Raw genomic sequence first — 15973 nt, 5'->3', positions numbered from 1 at the left:
GAACACTGAGCAGATATAAGAGTAAAAGTTGTGAGACAGGTTTCAAGAGTTGCAGATTGTGAAGCCGGAGAGAAGAAAGTAGCAGGGGCGAGAGGAGAAGCAGGTGGGAGTCCAAGTGGGGAAAATGGTGGGGAAGGCGGGTGAGGGATAGATCGGGGGGGGGGGGGGGGGGGGGGAGGAGGTTTAGTTAGAGGTTACCTAATATTGGAGATTTAATTGTTCATACGATTGGGTTGTAAGCGACCCAAGCAGAATACATCAAATATCTTTGACAGTTAAGATTACGGAAACTATTTAAGTAATGTTATAAATATATCAGGAGTAAAAGGATAGTTATGGAAAGAGTGGGTTCCGTTCGAGACCAAGGATGTAATCTAATTGTGAAGTTAGGGGTTCTTTAGCACAAGGATCTATATAAACACTTCTCATTGCTCTGCACCAAGGAGAACGATATGGAGGACAGTGACTTCGGGAAGGGATACAATGCTAGTCTGGACCAGGTCAGTATTAAAATGGTAAAAGGGTGATAGGCCTTATTGCCCAAAAGAGTGGATAAATGCCCAGGACCAGATGAGATCTACCCCAGAACATTGTGGGCAAAAGAACTGAGGACATTGCTGAGGCTGATGGAGATTTTTGCCTCTGCAGGAGGCATTTGTGAGGTACCAGCAGACTGGAGACCGAATGTTGTTCCTTTGAGATGGGCAGCAAGGATAAGCCAGATAACTACAGGTTGGTGAACCGATGTCAGTGATAAGGATGCCTTTGCTGCCTGTTTTGCTGAACGTTTGTAGTGTCTTTTTTAATTCAACGGCTCAACAGTATTTTATAGTCACGTACCTAGATACAATTAAATTCCTATTTTACAAACGGTTCAATAAAAATCTTATTATACATAGGCACAATCTACACATTATACGAGTATAAGACTGTAGGAAAAGTAGATCGCACTGAGACAGTACACTAAAGTCTCCAAGTTACCTGTGCCATTATGTGCGATTCAAGTCCAAAGTTGTTAAAAATCTATATTTTAACTTGGCCATGTCGGCCCGTTGTCCTGGTGGTGGCACCAGCTCAGAGTTACAGGGGTCGGCCTGGCCAGATGACGTTGTTGGTGTCCTCCACCGTTGCTCTGCTGTTCTGTCTGGTCCGTGCGTACAAGCATTCATATTATTTTGAGCTCAGTTGTTCAGATGTTTTGTGGTCTTTAAACTCGTGTAATTTAAATAATCTGGTAGACAATGACCGTAAAATATTATCGTCTGTCGTTTGCACAGAGAAGGGGGAATCGAGAACCAGCGGACATAAGTTTAAGGTGAGGAGAGAAAGATTTAATAGGAACCTGAGGGGTAACTTTACAAAAAGGGTGGTGGGTGTATGGAACAATTTGCCGGAGGAGGTTGAGGCAGGTATTATCGCAACATTTAGACAGGTAGATGGATAGGATAGGTTTAGAATGATATGGGCCAAACATGGGCAGGTTGGTCTATTGTAGATGGGGCATATTGGTCAACGTGGGTAAGTTAGGCTGAAAGGCCTGTTTCCATGCTGTAGTACTCCATGACCTTTATTAATATCAATTATTTAACTGATATATTGAAATGTTGTTGCATTGATACATAAATACGCTGACTCACCAAGCCTCAGGCACTGACGCATTAAACCTCCAGATGACATATTTTTTTCTGCTTCGATCTCACTGAAGTTGAGTGAGCTTGAAAAGACCAACACATCAACCATGGCCATTAACCTATTTAAAAATGTTACTGCTGTCTCGGTTGACATTCCTTGGGTTGCCTCAATATTCTCCAGTTCAGTCTTTCAAAAAAAACACAGAGAAAATACCTATGTTAATTGAACATAAAATTATTCCTGGTAAAATTCTACAGTTCAGAGAGCAGAATTGAAAATCAATCATGAAAAATAAAATTTCAACTAGAAATAGTGAATTTGAATTTATCAAAAGGAAGCCCACTTTTAATATATTTAACAACTATATATAAATACATATATTTATAAATCAAGCGAATCAAAAGGTCAATTCTCACATTATTTTCAGCAAAATATATATGCAGCATATATAATTTTTAACTTACAAGTGATTTACCGGGGCTGTGAAGTCTCCCATTGTCCACTGAGGCTCTGGAATCCACAGCATTTGCCTTTTGAAGAAAGCAAAGGATTTTCATAAAATGACAGGAATAGTGGGGATGACAGTGTATATAAAAACGGAGAATGAATAATACGGAAAAAATTTCACAGGGGGATACTACAAAATGATATACTCTAACTTTCAAATGTAATTTGGATATTTTTTTCCTATTTATTTTAAAGATTCCCTTGTGATATAAAAGTCTGTTCAGGGTATTCTCTGAAAATTCAAGATGCTTAGCTGAGGGCATTTTTTAAAAGCATGTGTGACAAATTCTACACATCAACATAATCAAATTCAGAGAAACTGCTGCTTTATGATTTTTCTGAAAAGTAATAATGAAGATTGTAAAGATTAAAATTGTCCATATTTTAATTATGTAAAGTATGGCAGATTCTGCTAGCTGTAACAATTCAAACAGCTAAACTTTCTCTGTTTTATGGGATAATGAGGACAACTTATCTTACATTTAATTTTGTAACTCGCTACAATGCTGCAAATATATATTCTGCACTGCATCTTCCCCTTTTCCCTATGCACTTGAGTGTGGCTTAATTGTATTGATGTATGGTATTATATGATTAGATTACATAGCATGCAAAACAAAACTTTTAATTGTACCTCAGTATATGTGACAATAATAAATCTAAACCGAATGTGTGACTATCTGCAAGAATAATTTATTTTTGTTGAGATAGAACATTTACAAATAGCATTAAACATTTTTTTCAGACAAGGAATATTTGCGATAATTTCAGTGGAAGTTTCTCAGAAATTTCAGGAAAATATTTATGCTGAATTACAAGGGTTTTTATGGTTTCTTTGCTGAGGTTCCAGTGGATAAATAAGAAATAGTCCATGCTGAAATTCAACGTTTGTTTCCCTTTTCATTGTTGTTTCCATATATAGTTCCTGCTTCCAAATCTCATGAAGGGGATAGCAAATCTATTTGCAGGAACGACATACTTCTAACAGTATTTTGGGAATGTTAATGAATAATATCATATCTGTTCTAATATTAAGTGATTATTGAAACAATACAATGGATTTTCAAAATTTAAACTCAATGAGTAGGTGTACTTACCTTAGAACCCTGGGTCATAACCAAAAATGCAACAAAAAGAAAATGAAAGAATTAATTAATATAAATATCATGAATTCTAAAATCATAGTTCTCAATTAATTCAGTCAAACTATACATAGAATAGTAGGAGCAAGAGTAGACATCTCAGTCCGCGCACTTGTTCCGCCATTCAATTAAGTTAATTATCGACTTCACATCAATTTCTTGCTCTATCACCCACTGTTAATGACATTTGTGTGCAGAAAATTATCTGCTTAAATATTCTCAGCAACTTGGCCTCTGCACACGTGTGCACTAGAAAATGCCACAGGTTCACCACCCACCTCAGTGAAGAAATTTCACTCATCTCAGATCTAAATGCTTAATCCTGAGAGTGAGACCCCAGGGAAGTTTCTTCACCGCTGGTATAAGCCAACTTAACTACCCTACCGACAACTAGTTACTAGAGAGTGGTCCTGAGCTACTATCTAACTCAGTGGAGAACCTCAGACAATCTTTGATCGGACGTTACTGACATTATCTTGCACTCAAAGTAATTCACACTATTCCCTTTATCATGTATCTTTGCATTGTGGATGGCTCAATTGTAATAATGTATTGTTTTTCCGCTGATGGTTAGCACGCAACAAAAGCTTTTCACTGAATATCGATCGGTACACGTAACAATAAACTAAAACTCTATCTTAACATCCCATGAAGGACTAACATCCACAAACATTCAATCTCATTTGCTTCATCAGAATTTTATGATTTGATTAGAATCCCAAAAAATCAGAATGGAAGCAAGTCTCCTTCAATATTGAAGGCCAGCCTAACAAAGAAAGAAGATGGACTGAAGAAGGCTCCAAATTATAACATTAGCAATTAAAAACATTTAATTGTAAAGGTCAATTTTTGTGCATAGTTTAAAAAATGAGGTAATTATATTGGAATAAGAAGAATTTGCATGTCAGTAGATATCTATTTTGGCAAAAAATTCCTCAATCTATTAAACATCTCTTACAAATGCAATGAAAAACTCTTCACCAGACGTATTGTGCTCACCTGCTTCAGCACATATTCCTACAACAAGTCAGCCGCCTCTTGAAATACTCAAGCTCCATCAAATTTATTATGGCCTCTTGGAAACTTACTTCCACAAAGAGAACAGCCTTCCCTATAGTCAGGATACCTTCACTCCATTCAGCCATCTCTAATCTGCCAGCAAAACCAATTCAGACATTCAGCATTTACCAAGGAAAGGTCGGTCGAGGGCTCTTTTCAGAAACAACAACTATTGCCCTGCTGTACTGTCAAAAAATAACCCACACCGTTCACTGGCCTCTGCTCTGAGCTTAAAAAATTGACAATAGCCAGGTGCATGACATAAATCATTTAAAATAATTAAAATGCCTGAGAATTAAATGGAGTGGTTTTCTCCCTTGCTTAAACCAAAAACAAATATCTGCATCGCTGACAAAACGAATAAAATTCCCTTCGTTTTTATTCGTGTTAAACTGCTGGTCTGCCCATTTTATATTTAAATTGAAATAATAACGTGGACTGCATCTGTCAGCTGTTCAATACGTTGTTTCAAAGTTTCATATTCTTATCATATGTATATTTCTGCACATCATAACCTAAAAAGAATGGTTTAATTATACATTGGTTTAATGCTGTAAAATACGACACAAATATTTAACTTTAATTACTTTAGTTTAATACAATGATATCTACCCAATACAGAAAAAATATTTCATCAAGTTTGCAGCACTTCTAAAAGATTGTTGAATTCAATTAAAGTCAAAGACATTGACGGCATTGCTTACCGTGGGGGATGTAGCCGCTGACAACAAAGGCAAAATTCCACCACAAGCAATGATGATGTTGTCTACCATCTGAGAAATGAGGTGAATTGTATTGTGTACAAAAATAATATTCTCATTGCTATTCACAAAATCCATCACCGACTTTGTACTATGACTGTAACAACATAAATTATTAAAAAGTTAGTACTTCATAGTTCCTAGAATGAAGTTGCAAAATCACTTGAAAGCACTGATTAGATTTAACTGGTAAATGAAATCATTGAAGATATGTTTTGGTTGCCCAATGAGTTAAGATAGACAATGATCCTAAGTGCAATTTTGTGCAGTTTAAGAAGGGTTCCCAAAGCTTCTGATAATACAATACAGATGGCAATTGTTCTTATGCACATCTTTCTCGTATTTTTAATAATAGTATTATTTTTAATAATAGTAATCCATTTGTACAGATCTTAAAAGCATTAATATGTCCCATGACAGAAATACGAAAAGACAAAACAGACTCTAAAGACGAAGAAAAAAAAGGGAGGAATAAGCTTGATCAAAGAAATACATTTCACAAATGAGCTTATAAGAAGATATAGTGCCTTCCATAATGTATGGGACAAAGATCCACCATTTATTTATTTGTCTCTGTACTCCACAATTTGAGATTTGTAATAGAAAAAAATCACATGTGGTTAAAGTGCACATTGTCAGATTTTAATAAAGGCAATTTTTATACATTTTGATTTCACCGTGTAGAAATTAAAGCAGTGTTTCATTTCAGGGCACCATAATGTTTGGGACACATGGCTTCACAGGTGTTTGTAATTGCTCAGGTGTGTGATAATTGCCTCCTTAATGCAGGTATAAGAAAGCTCTTAGCATCTAGTCTTTCCTCCAGTCTTTCCATCACCTTTGGAAACTTTTATTGCCGTTTATCAACATGAGGTCCAAAGTTGTGCCAATGAAAGTCAAAGAAGCCATTATGAGACTGAGAAACATGAATAAAACGGTTAGAGACATTAGTCAAACCTTCGGCTTACCAAAATCAACTGTTTGAAACATCATTAAGGAAGTAGAGTACTGGTGAGCTTACTAATTGCAAAGGGACGACAGAAGAATTCTCTCTATAATAAAGAAAAGTCCCCAAACACCTGTCTAACAGATCAGAAACACTCTTCAGGAGTCAGGCGTGGATTTGTCAATGACCACTGTCCACAGAAGACTTCATGAACAGAAATACAGAGGTTACACTGCAAGATGCAAACCACTTGTTAGCCGCAAAAATAGGAATGGCCAGGCTACAGTTTGGCAAGAAGTACTTAAAAGAGCAACCACAGTTCTGGAAAAAGGTCTTGTGGACATATGAGACGAATATTAACTTATATCACAGTGATGGCAAGAGCAAAGTATGGAGGAGAGAAGGAACTGCACAAGATCCAAAGCATACCACCTCATCTGTGAAACGCGGTGGTGGGGGTATTATGGCCTGGGCATGTATGGCTGCTGAAGGTACTGGCTCACTTATCTTCGGCACGGACTAGAAGGGTCGAGATGGCCTGTTTCCGTGCTGTAATTGTTATATGGTTATATGATACAACTGCTGATGGTAGTAGCATAATGAATTCTGAAGTGTATAGATACATCCTATCTGCTCAAGTTCAAACAAATGCCTCAAAACTCATTGGCCGGCGGTTCATTTTACAGCAGGACAATGATCCCAAACATACTGCTAAAGCAACAAAGGAGTTTTTCAAAGCTAATTCTTGAGTGGCCATGTCAATCACCCGATCTGAACCCAAATGAGCATGCCTTTTATATGCTGAAAAGAAAACTAAACATGACTACTTTCATATCTATGACATTGCTGTGTCCCTAACATTATGGTGCCCTGAAATGAGGGGACTATGTATAAACACTGCTGTAATTTCTACATGGTGAAACCAAAATTAATAAAAATGGCCTTTATTAAAATCTGACAATGTGCACTTTAACCACATGTGATTTTTATTTTATTACAAATCTCAAATTGTGGAGTACAGAGGCAAATAAATAAATAAAGGGTCCGAGGAAAGAGTGGAGGAAAAAAGCGAGGGGGTGAGGACTCCCTACACCCTACAGGTAATTTGGTCAATTGCAATAATTATAATTGTGAACCGTTTCAGAGAGGCTGCACAATTTGCTCTATCAGTGAAGGCATTTATCTTTGGAGTTCTATGTACCGATTATTTTGAAGCTCAACACTTGTATCTTTCAATGACAACTGTGAAAAGTATTTTCCTGCTTTCTGGCTGGAGGTCAGTCATACAGCGTAGAAACAGGCCCTTCGTCCCAACCTGCCCACATCGACCAACATGGCCAATCTACACTAGTCCCCCCAGCCTGCGTTTGGCCCATATCCCTCCAAACCTGTCCTATCTAACTAATTGTTTCTTAAATGTCGCACCAGTCCCTGCCTTCACTACCTCCTCTGGCAACATGTTTCACACACCCACCATCATTTGTGTGAAACAATTACCCTTCTGATTCCTATTAAATCTTTTCCCCTTCACCTTAACCCTATTCCCTCTGGGTCTTGATTTCCCTACTCTGGGCAATAGACTCTTTAGTCTACCTGATCTATTCCTCTCATGATTTTAAACACTTTATTAGATCACCCCTCGTCTTCCTGCTCTCCAAGGTATAGAGTCCCACCCTGCTCAGACCTTCGAGTCCAGGCAATATCCTCGTAAATCATCTGTGTACCCTTTCAATAGACAATAGACAATAGACAATAGACAATAGGTGCAGGAGTAGGCCATTTAGCCCTTCGAGCCAGCACCGCCATTCAATGTGATCATGGCTGATCATCCCCAATCAATACCCCGTTCCAGCCTTCTCCCCATATCCCCTGACTCCGCTATTTTTAAGAGCCCTATCTAGCTCTCTCTTGAAAGCGTCCAGAGAACCTGCCTCCACTGCCCTCTGAGGCAGAGAATTCCACAGACTCACCACTCTGTGAGAAAAAGTGTTTCCTCGTCTCCGTTCTAAATCGCTTACTCCTTATTCTTAAACTGTGGCCCCTGGTTCTTGACTCCCCCAACATCGTGAACATGTTTCCTGCCTCTAGTGTGTCCAAGCCCTTAACAATCATATGTTTCAATGAGATTGCCTCTCATCCTTTTAAACTCCAGAGTGTATAAGCCCAGCTGTTCCATTCTCTCAGCATATGACAGTCCCGCCATCCCGGGAATTAACCTTGTAAACCTACTCTGCACTCCATCAATAGCAAGAATGTCCTTCCTCAAATTAGGGGACCAAAACTGCACACAATACTCCAGGTGTGGTCTCACCAGGGCTCTGTACAACTGCAGAAGGACCTCTATGCTCCTGTATTCGATTCCTCCAGTTATAAAGGCCAACATGCCATTCGCTTTCTTCACTGCCTGCTGTACCTGCATGCTTACTTTCATAGACTGATGTACAAGGACCCCCAGATCCCATTATACTTCCTCTTTTCCCAACTTGATGCCATTTAGATAGTAATCTGCCTTCCTGTTTTTGCTACCAAAGTGGATAACCTCACATTTATCTGCAATAAACTTAATCTGCCATGTATCTGCCCACTCCCCCAACCTGTCCAAGTCACCCTGCATTCTCATAGCATCCTCCTCACAGTTCACACTGCCACACAGCTTTGTGTCATCTGCAAATTTGCTAATGTTACTTTGAATCCCTTCATCCAAATCATTGATGTATATTGTAAATAGCTGTGGTCCCAGCACCGAGCCTTGCGGTACCCCACTAGTCACTGCCTGCCATTCTGAAAGGGACCCTTTAACCCCCACTATTTGTTTCCTGTCTGCCAACCACTTCTCTATCCATGTCAGCACTCTACCCCCAATACCATGTGCCCTAATTTTGCCCACTAATCTCCTATGTGGGACCTTATCAAATGATTTCTGAAAGTCCAGGTACACTACATCCACTGGCTCTCCCTTGTCCCTTCAAAAAATTCCAGAAGATTAGTCAAGCATGATTTCCCCTTCGTAAATCCATGCTGACTCAGACCGATCCTGTTACTGCTATCCAAATGTGCGGATATTTCATCTTTTATATTTGACTCCACCACCGATGTCAGGCCAACTGTTCTATAATTCCCAGTTTTCTCTCTCCCGTCTTTCTTAAAAAGTGGGATAACATTAGCTACCCTCCAATCCACAGGAACTGATCCTGAGTCTATAGAACATTGGAAAATTATCACCAAAGCATCCACGATTTCTGGAGCCACTTCCTTAAATACCCTGGGATGCAGACCATCAGGCCCTGGGGATTTATCAGCCTTCAGTCCCATCAGTCTATCCAACACCATTTCCTGCCTAATGTGGATTTCCTTCAGTTCCTCAGTCACCCTAGATCCTCTGGCCACTACTATATCAGGAAGATTGTTTGTGTCCTCCTTAGTGAAGACAGATCCAAAGTAGCTGTTCAACTCATCTGCCATTTCCTTGTTCCCCATAATAAATTCACCTTTTTCGGTCTTCAAGGGTCCAACTTTGGTCTTAACTAATTTTTTCCTCTTCACAAACCTAAAGAAGCTTTTACTAACCTGCTTTATATTCTTGGCTAGCTTACCTTCGTACCTCATCGTTTCTCCCCGTATTGTCTTTTTGGTTATCTTCTGTTGTTCTTTAAACATTACCCAATCCTCTTGCTTTCCGCTCATCTTTGCTACGTTGTACTTCTTCGCTTTAATTTTTATACAGTCCCTGACGTCCCTTGTCAGCCATGGTTGTCCCTTTCTCCCCTTGGAATCTTTCTTCCTTCTAGGAATGAACTGATCCTGCACCTTCTGTATTATTCCTAGAAACACCTGCCATTTTTGTTCCACTGTCATCCCTGCTAGTGTATCTTTCCAGTCAACTTTGGCCAGCTCCTCCCTCATGGTCCCATAGTCCTCTTTATTCAACTGACACCTCCGATCTACTCTTCTCCCTCTCCAATTGTAGATTAAACCTGACCATGTCATGGTCACTGCCTCCTAATGGTTCATTAACCTCGAGGTCCTTTATCAAATCCGGTTAATTACATAACACTAAATGCAGAATTGCCTTCTCCCTGGTAGGCTCCAATACAAGCTGTTCAAAGAATCCATCACAAAGGCACTCTACAAAGTCCCTTTCTTGGGGTCCAGTACCAACCTGATTTTCCCAGTCTACCTGCATGTCGAAATCTCCCATAACAACCACAGCATTACTTTTACTACATGCCAATTTTAACTCCTGATTCAACTTGCGCCCGATGTCCAGGCTACTGTTTGGGGGCCTGTAGATTAGTCCCATTAGGGTCTTTTTACCCTTACAATTCCTTAGTTCTATCCATACTGACACCACATCTCCTGTTTCAATGTCACCCCTTGCAAGGGACTGAATTTCATTCCTCACCAACAGGGCAACCCCACCCCTTCTGCCCACCTGTCTGTCTTTTCAATAGGAGGTATACCCTTGAATATTCATTTCCCAGCCCTGGCCCTCTTGCAGCCATGTCTCAGTAATTCCCACAACATCATACTTGCCAGTTTCTAACTGAGCTTCAAGCTCGTCCACTTTATTCCTTATACTTCGCGCATTCATATACAGTACTTTGACCTCCGTATTCACTTCCCCCCTCGCAATTGGCCCTGACCTTACTCTGTTGTCTATTCTCAAGCTTGCCTTCCCATTAATTCGAGAATCTTTTGTAATTTTTCCTGTAGCCACTTCCCCTTCAACTCCATCTTTAAACTCCCAATTTGTCAATCCCTCCCCCCCACTATTTATTTTAAACCCACACGTGTAGCCCTAGCAAACCTGCCTGCCAGAATGTCAGTCCCCCTCCAGTTAAGGTGTAACCCATCCCTTTTGTACAGGGCCCCAGAAGAGATCTCAGTGGTCAATAAATCTAAATCCTTGCTCCCTGCACCAGCCCCTCAGCCATACATTCAGACCCCCTATCTCCCTGTTCCTGTCCTCACTAGCACGAGGTACTGGAAGCAATCCATAGATAACCACCCTAGAAGTCCGGCATTTCAGTCTTCTTCCCAACTCTCTCCAACTTAACATATTTTCTGTAACATGGTGCCCAGAACTGAATGCAGTACTCTAAATGCAGCCTCACCAATGTCTCATATAACTAAAACATGACGTCCCAACTTCTACACTCAATACTCTGACAAATATTTAGTTATAGTTTAGGTTTTGAGATAACAGCATGAAAATATGCCCTTGAGCCCATTTAGGTCCACACCGACCATCGATCACCCATTTTCATTAGTTTTATGTTATCCCACTTTCACATCTGCTCCCTAAACACTTGGGGCAATTTTACAGAGGCCAATTAACCTACAAACCCCCACGTCTTTGGGATGTGGAAGTAAACCAGAGCACCTGGAGGTAACCCATATGGTCACAGGAAAAACGTGCAAACTCCACTAGCACTCAAAGTCAGGATGGAACTCGGGTCTCTGGCGTTGTGAGTCAGCAGCTCTAGTAGCTGCAGTACTGTGCCATCCAACATGAACAGCACAAATATGGTTTCCAATGAATTTTAGTACAGATGACTGATCAGAACCAATTCTAGGAAGTCATGTCCATAGTACATGTCCGACAAATGAACCTCTCCGAGTCATGTTCCTCTACAGTCGTAGAAGGTCAGTTTTTGGAGGCTTGGAGTTTTCAGGTAAAAAAGTATTACGGTATTATGTCCAAGAGTGGGTGTATCATGTCCAAGAGTACAGAGATGCATACAATTGCTCCAGAGACACAAGTTCAAATCCCATCAGAGTGTGTGGGTAAGTTAAATTCAATTTAAATACTTGTGATTGAATTTGGAATAAAAATCATGAAATAGTGTTGTAATTTTAAATATATTGGATTCCTATAAAAGCCCATTAAATTCAGTACATTTCAGGGAATGTAATCTTGGTTCTAGCCCATGTCTCCAGACCCACCAACATGCTTGAGCCTTTAATAAGCTCAGAAATGCCCTAACATGGCAATTTGTTCAGGGATAACAAATGCTGGTCTCACGTGCAAAGTCCACATCCCATGAACAGTAAAGAATAGTCCCAATGGCAGGTCAATGGATAGATCGATAATTACTATTTTTATTCATTAATTTTCCTCGTTTGCATTTATAACACCTAGGGTGTCTAGTGCGAGCTTCCATACCAAAGAGGATGTACTGAATACCCGCAGGTTTAAAGATCGATAAATTACCATGCCCAGAAGACACTATCACCTGCTGCTGTGACAGGTAAACTGGGGCTCTGGCTGAGATTATTAAATCATTACTGACGTCCACAACTGACTGGCAGAGAGCAAATTTAGTCTCCGTATTTAAAAAGGGGAGCAGGAAATCACGGTAATTATAGAATTGCAAACCTAACATCAGTCAAGTGGAAGTTATTGGAAAAAATACTGAGAGACATGATTAATGATCACCCGAAAGTCAGGAACTAATTGGAGATCTGAAGGGAAACTCTTTCAACCAGAGTGGTGAATTCCTGGAATACACTATCTGAGAGACGCTGATAGCATTGAGAAGTGTTTCACAAAGTGCTGGAGTAAAGGGCCTGTCCCACTGACGTGTCCTTGTCACGCAAAATACGGGCAACGTATGGCCGCACGGGGCCGGTCCCACTTAGAAGCGCGGAGGGGTATGTAGTTGTGCGCGACATCGCGTGGGGCTCCGAAATTTTTGTAGTGAACAAAATCTTCGCGCGCCAGCGGCCTGTCGCGGAACTGACGGTGAAAGTGGGACAGGCCCAAGACCCTGGCGCGACGCAACATCTCACCTTCAACAGCAGCAGAAGCAGGCAAACGGTCGCCGAGCTCGGCCTGGGGCTCACGGCCGTTGCGGTCCGGATCCGCCCCCACTTCTACTCCCAGAGCGGGGCCAAGAAAATTGAAGATAGACACAAAATGCAGGAGTAACTCAGCGGGACCGGCAGCATCTCTGGAGAGAAGCAATGGGTGACGTTTCGGGTCAAGACCGTTCTTTTCAGACTGAAGAAGAGTCTCAACACGAAACGTCACCTATTGTTTCTCTCCAGAGATGCTGCCGGTCCCGCTGAGTTACTCCAGCTTTGTGTCCATCTTCAGATGACTTCATGCGCTCCAGACGGCTGTGCGGACGAGGTCGCGTAATTTGCGTGTCAAGAACATGTAAGTGGGACAGGCCCTTAACTCAACAGGTCAAACTGTGGAGGGAATGGAAAGGTGCCGTTTCAAGTCAGGACACTTCTCCCCGCAGAGCCTGCCGGATCCGCTGAGTTACTCCAGTACTTCATGTTCTGCTCAAGATTCCAGCATTCAGTTCCTTATGAGAATGCAGGGTGACTTGGACAGGTTGAGTGAGCGGGCAGATGCATGGCAGATGCAGTTTAATGTGGATAAATGTGAGGTTATCCACTTTGGCAGCAAAAACAGGAATGCAGATTATTATCTAAATGGAGTCAAGTTGGGAAAAGGGGAAGTACAACAGGATCTGGGGGTCCTTGTTCATCAGTCAATGAAAGTAAGCATGCAAGTACAGGTGGCAGTGAAGAAAGCAAATGGCATGTTGGCCTTCATAACAAGAGGAGTTGAGAAAAGGAGCAAAGAGGACCTTCTGCAGTTGTACAAGGCTCTAGTGATACCACACCTGGAGTATTGTGTGAAGTTTTGGTTCCCTAATTTGAGGAAGCATTCTTGCTATTGAAGGAGTGCAGCGTAGGTTTACAAGGTTAATTCCCAGGATGGCAGGATTGTCATATGCTGAGAGAATGGAGCGGCTGGGCTTGCATACTCTGGAATTTAGGATGAGATGGGATCTTATTGAAACCTATAAGATTATTAAGGGTTTGAACACGCTGGAGGCAGGAAACATGTTCCCAATGTTGGGGGAGTCCAGACCCGGGGACCATATAGTTTAAGAATAAGGTGTAAGCCATTTAGAACGGAGATGAGGAAACACTTTTTCACACAGAGAGTTGTGAGTCTGTGGAATTCTCTGCCTCAGAGGGCGGTGGAGGCCAGTTCTCTGGATACTTTCAAGAGAGAGCTAGATAGGGCTCTTAAAGATAGCGGAGTCAGGGGATATGGGGAGAAGGCAGGAACGGGGTACTGATTGGGGATGATCAGCCATGATCACATTGAATGGCGGTGCTGGCTCGAAGGGCCGAATGGACCACTCCTGCACCTATTGTCTATTGTCTTATAACTTCTTAAGATGTGACTCTGTGCTCTTAGGCATAGAAGGCTCCAGGCCAAGTGCTGCAAGGTGGATTTAATACACATGTACGAAGGAACTGCAGATGCTGGTTTACACCAAAGATAGACACAAAATGCTGGAGTAACTCAGTGCTTTAAGTATAGAAAGTGAATAAGAAACTGGGATAAAGTAGAACTAGTATGAACGGGTGATCAATGGTTGGCGTGGACTTAGTGGGCTGAAGGGCATGTATCCATGCTGTCTCGAAACTAAACTTGTTAAGGGGCTGTCCCATTGTATGAGCTAATTCAAGAGCTCTCCCGAGTTTAAAAAAAATCAAACTCGTGCTAAGCACGTAGAATGTACGTTGCGGGTAAGTCGGAGCTCGGGACGTCTCTTAGCGGCTCGTAACGCTAACGGCAGGTACTCGGGAAACGCGGTAAGCTCGGGAAGACTCGTGAAGATTTTCCAACATGTTGAAAAATGTCCACGAGAGCCCCGAGTACCTACAAGCGGCTATTACCGTAATTCTCCGAGTTCGAATGAGGGGAAACTCGGGATAACTCTTGAATTAGCTCGTACAGTGGGACAGCCCATTAATCATTCATTTGCTGTCTGTGTGCCTTTGCTATGAGTAAATTGGATGCCCATTGCTTAAATAACCGTATACTTCAAAAATTAAATTGTTTTAGGCCATGTTAAGAATGCTGAAAGGGTGTGCAATATGTCTTCATTCATTTGTATGTAATGTTAAATTGTTCTGCTGCTTTCTATGCAAAATAGTTTCATCACCTCCGCCAAACATGTACATCCGTTTCCAAAGCAAAAAGCAGATCTGTCAGCAGGCGTTGATGCATTGGAGACCACTTAAATTCAGGGATGCGAAACATTGTGGTGCGTGGCCCTGGACTAAACTGCCGGCGCTGTTCCTCGGTCATCGGCATTCCTCGGAAACCCAGATCGACACGTAGATCCCTTTCTTGTAATCCACTTGCTCGCCCTTGAACAGCCTTTAATTAAAGAAATAATATATATTTTTTAATCTTCAGAGCTCTGTTTACTATGCATCTCATGAGCCAATGAGCTACAAAAGACAAATATTTAAATTATAATTTTTATTTTGGATTTGGTTATTAAAAATAAACAGTGAAGATGAGCAGTAACAAATGATATTTATTTTCATGAAAGATTTTACTGTAGCAGGAAAAATTGAAAGCCACAATTTGTACATATTACAATCCAAAATATGTAACATTTGCAATAAATCAGACCTTGTTATCAGCATTCATTTGATTTTTGAAGTACAAAATTAAAGACAAAAGCATTGAAACAGCAAAATCTGTTTCATAGGACACATTATATTCTTTTCAACTAACAATGCATAACATAAAGACACAAGGAACTGCAGATGCTGCAATCTTGAGCAAAACAGAAAGTACTGGAGGAACTCAGCAGGTCAGGCAGCATCTGTGGAGGGAATGTACAAACAAAGGAAAGGATAAATCCCCAGGGCCTGATGGAAAAGGATAAATCCCCAGGGCCAGATGAAGGCAGATAAATCCCTAGGGCCTGATGGTCTGCATCCCAGAGTACTCAAGGAGGTGGCTGTAGATTAACCCTTATTAATCCATGCCATTTATAACCTTCAATGCACAAATGTGCATGCCATCCTTTTAAGAGCACTATGGTAATCACACAAAGTCACTCTCTCTCTGTCTCTCTATCTCTCTCTCTCTC

At 41.0% G+C, this 15973-nt stretch overlaps 1 protein-coding gene across 6 annotated transcripts in view; it reads right to left on the bottom strand.

Moving 5' to 3' along the window:
* Window positions 1-15973, bottom strand: part of LOC116974451 (neurobeachin-like) — a 395937-nt gene that overhangs the window by 363267 nt on the left and 16697 nt on the right. For 5 of the 6 annotated variants that reach the window (XM_033022898.1, XM_033022900.1, XM_033022902.1 and 2 more), the window contains exons 4-8: window positions 15029-15246; window positions 5045-5198; window positions 3237-3245; window positions 2097-2162; window positions 1638-1818 (exon numbers count right to left, since the gene is read on the bottom strand). In XM_033022898.1, the coding sequence (XP_032878789.1) occupies window positions 1638-1818; window positions 2097-2162; window positions 3237-3245; window positions 5045-5198; window positions 15029-15246 (628 nt within the window). The remainder of the gene's footprint in view (window positions 1-1637; window positions 1819-2096; window positions 2163-3236; window positions 3246-5044; window positions 5199-15028; window positions 15247-15973) is intronic. The other variant, XM_033022899.1, reaches the window with a different exon arrangement.

This window comes from Amblyraja radiata, chromosome 6, assembly GCF_010909765.2.
Source record: "Amblyraja radiata isolate CabotCenter1 chromosome 6, sAmbRad1.1.pri, whole genome shotgun sequence".
Lineage (NCBI taxonomy): Eukaryota > Metazoa > Chordata > Chondrichthyes > Rajiformes > Rajidae > Amblyraja > Amblyraja radiata.
This window is presented reverse-complemented; position numbering and strand designations above follow the sequence as displayed.